This window comes from Chrysochloris asiatica, unplaced genomic scaffold (genome assembly GCF_000296735.1).
Source record: "Chrysochloris asiatica unplaced genomic scaffold, ChrAsi1.0 scaffold00005, whole genome shotgun sequence".
NCBI lineage: Eukaryota > Metazoa > Chordata > Mammalia > Afrosoricida > Chrysochloridae > Chrysochloris > Chrysochloris asiatica.
The window spans coordinates 41,224,327-41,232,623 of record NW_006408523.1 but is presented as its reverse complement, the minus strand read 5'-3'; the positions used below and the strand labels follow the sequence as shown (position 1 = coordinate 41,232,623).

The following is an 8,297-nucleotide window of genomic DNA, read 5'->3' as shown; positions in this document are numbered from 1 at the left end:
GATTATTATTTTTTTCCTCTGCTTTCTTCTTCAACTTGAGCTCTGATCATCCAGTCATTGAAGCCAGATCAAGTGGGTATTATCTGCAAGTGTGGGTGTTCTTGTGCATACGCTCTCTCTTCTTATCAGCTGGACTCTTCACTCTCCATTCTAGTCCTCTGTGGCTATGTCACTGACTCTGGGCCCAAGAGTCCCCAGGTCTTGCCACACTGCTGGCCAACCAGCTTCATTGCTGTTTTGCCCTCACTTCCCCTTATCGGTGACAAACGTGGTCACCAATCAGAGTGTGTATTCCCATTGAGTCTTAATGTTTGAAGGGGGTTTGCTCTGAGGGGACCCGACCACTTGCCTTGATGTCTCCTGGGCAAGCAACTTGCTTGTTCTTGTAGTAGTCAGTCAGTCTGTCTATACTGTTTTGTATTACATTGCCTTTTTAACTATCAAATTATTTTCAGCTTTTCTTTACAGACATGTGGGGAGGGATCAGGCCTTTTGAGCACGGTGTTTATAGTTGATGTCATTTCTTGACAGACAATCCTGGATACCACCACCTCCTCCAGGTTCTCATGCCACAGCAAGCCCAGGAGCCAGCAGAAGGTAAGGGAAAGGTGTCAAATACAATTAATAAGTAATTTGATGGCAGAATGTGTCAGTTATTGACAGTATGTAGTTGTGGGTGCTTTGGAATAAATAGAAAACTATTTTGTGAAGCTGGAGTTCTGACTTCAATAATGCCCAGTGGAAATGAGGCCTAGGGTACCAGACACCCAACAAGCCACAGGAGTAAGGAGGTGGCAGAGGTTTGGAGCCTAGTCAGTCACCGGGAGGGAGCATAAGTGTGGACTCCGGTTCACAGCTGCTTCCATTCTTGATGGACACAGAGCAGTAGGTGGGGATACTGCAGTATTTTGTAAATGTGAAGTAAGCAATGAGTGGATTTTAGTCTTAGTTTTGTTATGAGCGATTGTTGTAATAAATCATGCAATGGGCACCTTGTTCTATAACTTCCATTCAACCTACGAGATATTTATCAAGTGGTTACTGTATCCCAGATTCTGTGTATCTTGGGATGCATCAATGAACCAAACATGGAGTTTACATTCTCACATGCAAAGAAGCAGACGATGTAGAGAACTCCTATTATCTATGTCATCACCAGCGTAGAAAGAAAAATCGGGCTCTGATTTGGTTTTGCTTTCAGGTAACCAAAGATGTTTTCTTGTTATCAACCCTTAGGATATCTTCACCAAATATCTCCATGTTTCAGTGGGATCTATTTTCTCAATTCCAAAAGTGGGGAAGAGAGTATTATTAACTTGTGGTGCTGACTTAGTATCAACTTGGTTTGTTTCCTTCAATTTTCATCTCTGTGCAGTCTTTTTTATTTTCAAATAAGCTCCTGTCTTTTATTATAATTAACATTGGCGCTATGAAGACATGAATATATTTTAGCTGGCCAATAGACAAAAAAGCTGAAGTTGCTTTTTTTCACATGTGTCATTGCATCTGTCTTTTTTTTACTTTAATCACAAAATCAAATGATTGGACATAATGAGCAATCAATAACTTGGAATTACATTGAATCTTCCTTCTGGTAACATGTTTTCTTCCTTTTTAAGTCTGATTATTCACAAGAAACTTTTAATCGCCTGAGGTGCCAACTATGGATTATAGTTACAGTTTAAAATTTGTATCCCCTTTTATTAGATATTTTCCTATGAATGATAGCTTTCATGGAATGACCTAAGTGGAAGAAATACTGCTACTTCTGTTATTGCTATTGTTTGCCAAGTGTTAAAAGTCCTTTCAAGTTTATTTTCTTAACTTTTCAGTATGATATGGGTGAAAGTTGACAGAGCAAATTGTGTTTTCATTTAAAAATACATGCACATGTTGTTTCATGACATGATCGCAATCCCCACAATGCAACACCGATCTTCCCACTTCTTCCTGTATTTCCCATTTCCATCTGTCCTTCCCTCCTATCTCTTCTGGTCTTTTCATCTTTACATTTGGGCAAGTGCTGCTCTTTTGATCTTGTATGGTTGATAGTTCTAAGAGTGTATACCTCCCTGATGTTACTAACTGCCTGTCTATTGTTTGGTTGAAAGTTGAACTACTGTAGTGAACTTAGTTTCTAGACTTAAAACTTATCTAAAGGCCATAGATTTGAGAGTACTATCAGTCTGTCTGACCAGTAAGCCTGGTCAAGATCCCTTCAATTTTGTTTTGATAGATAATATGGGATATAATTTTCTTAGAGATGTTGGTGACTTAGTTACAAAATTACTTATTTTTATCTTTTTTCCATTATTCAAATATGAAAGGAAATTATCAGAATAAGTGACTGGCATTATAAGTATGTAAAAATGTAGAAAGATTATTCATGAGTTAGCATCTCATCCTTTCAGTACCTGTTGAGTTTGTGGATTGCTGCTTGCTTAGAGCTGACAGTCTTGGCCATACGCTCTGACAATTTATGCATTGCTGGACACAATTACATGGAAGAAGAAATACATTACAATGATCTTATTTCTGCTTCTTGACTCAGATCCATAGCACCAAAGAAAAAAGAAAATTATTGGACGAGGTTGATCTGTTTTAGATACCCATTCCTTTTCCAGCGACGCAGATTATTAATATAATAGTTAAAATGAAAGACTTCTCTTTGCAGATCACAGATAATGTCATTCCAGGCTTTCAGGGGAAGGAGAGAATAATGATAATATAGCGATGCCTTTGATTTCTAAAATGCTTTTCTTTGGAAGAGCTCAAAGTACAGCATCTGTTTTGCACCTTTAATGCTATTGCATTCCCAAGGCTAAGAAATAGCTTTTCTAGTAAATTCTGAAAAGTAGAAGCAATTATTAAATAATGATGAAAAGGAGTAGAAGCTTTCAAAAAAGATCTTTGTTCCTACAAAAGCTGAAGGAAGATGAAAATAGGTCAGAAATAGAAAAAAAGGAAGACTATGATTTTTAAAACTAGCTGATATCTCAAAGCTTAAGTTATTTTCCTTCACCCTTCATTTATACACTGGTCTCCTTCATTCCTTTGCTGTCCCCTCCCAACTTCTCCAAGAGAATCTTCTTTTCACACTGACACTCTTACTTTTTCATTCTTCATTTATGAAAATTACTTTTCTCACCATCTAGTCTTCCCCTAAAATCTCATTTCCTCCCACACACCTCTCTCTCTCTGTCAAGCACATCTAAAAAGACCAGTAGACTTCCCAATTATTATAGAAATAAGCTCTTTCCCTGTCCTTTGTCTCCTTGACTAATCTATTGTCTTTGACACCACAAATCACCTCTGTGACTTCATGGATCACCCCGGTATTTCATTTCTTGATTTATATGCTGTGAAAGAAATAAATAATTTGTGCTTAGATTAAGAATTAGTTTTGGTATTGTGTTGGGATTAAAATCTATTTCAGTTACTTTTTCACTGTGATTTTTATGTATTTATTTTTCCTGTGGTATGGATTAAAAAAAATTTTTTTTTCTGTTTTATTTAGTTATTTTGTTGTTGCTGAGAATATTCGCAGCAAAACACATACCAATTCAACAGTTTCTGCATGGATGATTAATTCGGTTATATTGACTATATTCTTTGTGCTATAAAAGCATTTTCACCCTCCTTTTCTTAGTTGATTCTTTCCCAATAAACTCATTATTCTCTCTCTGATTGCTATCTAATCTTCTGAGTCACTGGTGCCCATTTGACCCCATCTAGGAGCTCTGGTAGCGTAGTGGTTACGAATCGGGCTGCGAACCTTAAGGTCAGCGGTTCGAAACTACCAGCCGATCCGCGGGAGAAAGATGAGGCTTTCTACTCCCGTAAAGATTTACACCCTCGGAAACCCTGTACAGGGTCGCTATGGGTCGGAACCGACTCGACGGCACTTAACAACAACAAGATAGCTCTTTGAAGAGGGCAATGCTTAGGCAGGCATTTTTCACCTGAGTAAAATATTGTTTTGTTTTAAGAAGAGTTCAGAGAATTTTATTATTTATTTTTGTTTAAAGTGTAAAGGTTATCTCAGAACAATACTTTCAGGGGTCCATTTACCCACCATGGCTCCAGAAAGTCTAGAGTCCATGAGAATTTGAGATTCTGTTTTGCATTTTCTTCCTTTTGATCAGGATGTTTCTTTAGAATCTTTGATTTTGAAAATGTTCATAATGGTAGCCAGGCACAATCCAGTTCTTCTGGTATCATGGCAAGGAGGCAGATTCATAGAGACAACTAGCAGAAATTCTTTTTCTCCCTCCTATTTCTGAGTCTCTGTTATTATCCTTAAGTTCCGAGGAGTTACTTCCGACTCATAGCGATCCTGCATGGGGTTTCCGAGGAGCGACTGATGAGCTTAAACTCCGACCAAAGCAACCTTCCAGTCCAGCACATTAAACGCAGCGCCACACCAGGATTCTCCATGTTGTTGTTGTTAAGTGCCGTCAAGTCGGTTCCGACCCATAGCGACCCTGTACAGGGTTTCCGAGGCTGTAAATCTTTACGGGAGCAGAAAGCCTCATCTTTCTCCCGCCGAACAGCTGGTAGTTTCGAACTGCTGACCTTAAGGTTCACAGCCCGATTCGTAACTACTACGCTACCAGAGGTCCTAGGATTCTCCATTGTTGTTTTTTATTACAAGGAATCTGCAAGAAGTAAGTTGTACTTAAAGGACCTGATTTTGTCTTACCAAGAAAGGAACTCGTGACTGTGATACCTTTATCTATTAGTATGTTGCTGTTAGTGTTGTGAATTGCTGTAGAGTGGCGACCCCAAGCGTTGTGGAGAAAAACTGCTCCCCATGATTTTCTTGGCTGTAGTCTTCATGGAAGCAGATGCCAGGTTTTGTCTTTGGCAGAGCTGCTGGATGGATTTGAACCGCCCATCTTTTGATTAGCAGTAATTCATGCAAACTGCTTGTAATACCTAGGCTCCTATGGGTGCTGTAGTATCAGCCTGGACTATGAACCAGAAGGTTGGCAATTCAAACCAGCTGCTCCTTGGAAACCCTATACAGGGTCTTTATGAGTCAGAACCAAATCGATGGCACTAAAAACAGTCTATCTCTGATGTTCATTTATATCTATGCCTATCACTGTATGTCTATATGTATTTCTATATTTACCTCGATAGCTGTGTTGTTGTTAAGTGCCATTGACTCGGTTCCGACCTATAGCGCCCCTGTATAGAGTTTCTGAGGAGTGGTTGGTGAGTTTGAACTGCTGACCTTGCTGTTCTAAGCGACTTTTCAGTGCAGCGCATTAACCCACAGTGCCACACATCTCCATGTAAATACACATTATTAACATAAGATTCATGAGTTCAATTTGAGCTTCAATGAGAATATTGATTTTTCTAAAATAACCATATTTTATAGCCAAAAAATTCAATTTCCTATGTCACATATTATTTTTGAATATTATTAATAATCAATACAATTATATATAATAATTATTTGTAATTAATATACTTATTAATTATTCTTGTAACTGTTCAGACCTAGGTGATCAAACCAAATTTTTAGTTTAGAGCGAATATCTTTGAAAGTCTCTTGTACCCTTTTGGATCAACATTAAAAAAAAACTTTTAAGAGATTTACATGGTTAAATGGCATGTAATATATATTTAAGAATTTTATGGAAGCAGAATGAAGGGACATGTCAAACAGGCAGTATGAGTGCTCCCAATTATAGTGATTCGACAACAGCAAGGAAGCCACCCCAACAACAATTAAAAAAAAAAAAATTCTGGGATTATCTAAGGTGAAGAGAAAAACTACAGTGTTCGATAAAAAGGAAAACAGTGAAAACACATCGAGGGAAATCACTCTGATTAAATGTTTGCTACATGCCATCATAATTATTCATCCTTATTTGTTTCAACCGCCTTTCCTTCAGAGGTTTTCATTTCCATTTTGCTGAATAGTAAACTTGGAAGAGAGAGGGAAAATCCTGATTGATAAGTGAGTTGTCATGGCAACCTTGCTCTAAGGTCCCCCACAACCCATAACTATAAATGGTAAAATGTAACTTCTCCATTATGCCGTTATGCTGAAACATTTTTAACTCTCTTAAAACCAACCATCCCAACCTTCTGTACAATTTGATGCCACACAAAATAAAGCACAAATTCTATTTTTTATCTCAACAAAAATTTTCTTTATATTAACTAGAATGTTTTGTAAATATTCTAAGATACCTACTCAGTAAACTATTAATGTACAATGATTGTAAAATCTTACCTAAATATCTAGATTACACATTCTCAGCATTTGAAATAACTAAAACATTAGCCAGAGTTAAGATTGATTATTTTTAGAGGGTGTTGTTTGAAAAGCATGGGGGAAAAGCTAATTTAAATGTGTAAATGAAGGTTTTAACCTTTAGTAATGAATCGCTTTTTCCTCAATCCTATAAAAGGACAGTATGAAGTCCTGGTGTGGCACTGTAGGATAATGCCCTGGACCATGAGGTTGGTTTGAACCACAAGGTTAGTGGTTGAAACTCACTAGCCGCTCCTCGAAAACCCCATACTGGGTGGCTATGAGTCGGAACTGACTCGATGACACTTAATAACAACAACATATAGACAGTATAAATATCTTGACTTCCTAACACTAGTTTCAGGCAACCTATGCATTTAAATAATAGCAGTTAACAAAAAGGATTTGAATTGCCTCTGATTTAGATTACCACTGACCACCCTCCTCCTCACTTGGGACTCCTGCTGCCTCTTCTACTACCATACCCTATGAGATAAAATGAAGCTTTCAGTGAACCTTCCAGAAATAGGGAAGAGAAAGAACCTATGAGAATCAGGGTAGTTCGGATCAAGTCCTCTGCCAAAAATATCACTCTTCAAGCTACAACCCCTTCTGCTTCAACCATAAAACCAAACAGTTTACTTTTTTAAAATGCATTTTACTGTTCTATAATGCCTGAAGTTCTGCCCTTTAGATTCATAAAACTGACCTCAGTGGAAACCGTGAGCACTCTCTTGTAGTCATTCAAATCTCAGCATCAATGATGCAAATCAAGTTTATTTTCTGCTAAAACTGGGTAGTATTTGAGCACACTGAAGAAACGATGGTTTGGCTTCTGTGGGACAGGGACTAAGATGACTATGGAGCAAATGGAGCAAGAAGATTCTGAGGGCAGGAATGCCTACGTGTGGTGTGGTGTGTGGGTGAGGGAGCCTCCTATGGTAGGGTAGCTGTGTTCCACAGAGCCTGGGACAGAGAGGTGGGTACAAGAACTAGCACTGCATTTACTACTGTTCACATACTTGAACATTGGAGACACTTCTTCATCTCTTCTCTTTTTCTCCTCTCCCATGTATCATTCATTATGCTATGACAAGGGAATTATACAGCATAAGTATAAAGACTTTCAGTCTAACTTCTTTCGTTTTACATAATTCATGGAAATTCATCCCTCGTATGTCACGTATCCTTACAATTCTAAAGTAGTATTTCTTTGTATGGATATATCTCAGTTCATTTATCCACTCACACGGAGGAAAAGTTGGGTTATTCCCAAAGATTTTTGTGTGATCATATATATTCATTTCTTTTGAATAAATAATACAAGTTGTATTGTTAAGTCATGTGACAATTGCATGCTTAACTTAATAAGAAACTTCCAACTGTTTTCTAAATGACTATATCATTTTCATTCCCACCAGCAATGTAGGAGAGTTCCAGTTGCTCCACTGCCTTGCCATCATTTAATATTGTCAGGGTTGTGTTTAAAAAATACATATTTAAAAAAAATTATTTTAGACATTCTAATAAGTTAGCACTGGGCTGCAAACCACAAAGCCAGTAGTTTGAGCCGACTGGCTGCTTGGCAGGAGAAAGATGAGGCTTTCTGTTCTCACAAAGATTTAAAGCTTTAGAAACCCTATACAGGGTGGCTAAGAGTTGGAATCGACTCCATGGCACTTACCAACAACAGCAAAAGGTTCATGATTTTGACCATGTTTTTATAGACTATTTGCATCATTGGTAAAGTATTTGTTCAAATCTTTTACCTGATTTTTTTACTTACTGGTTTGTCCTCTTATAGTTGAGTTTTGAAGTTTTTATTCTGTTTATAACTCCTTTGTTAGATATATAATCTGTAAACTTTTTTTCAATGTGTGACTTGTCTTTACAGTCACTTAACATGTTTTTTTCAGAGAAAAGGTAATTTAACAACGTCCTCATAATACTTGCTATGTTTGAGATCATTGTTACAGCCATTGTTGTTGTTGTTGTTAAGTGCCATCGAGTCGGGTCCGACCCA

At 37.6% G+C, this 8,297-nt stretch overlaps 1 protein-coding gene across 1 annotated transcript in view; it reads left to right on the top strand.

The window, feature by feature from the left end:
* Nucleotides 1–8,297, top strand: part of SCEL (sciellin) — a 155,709-nt gene that overhangs the window by 18,469 nt on the left and 128,943 nt on the right. The window contains 1 exon segment of the mRNA XM_006832069.1: nucleotides 532–597. Within this exon segment, the coding sequence (XP_006832132.1) occupies nucleotides 532–597 (66 nt within the window).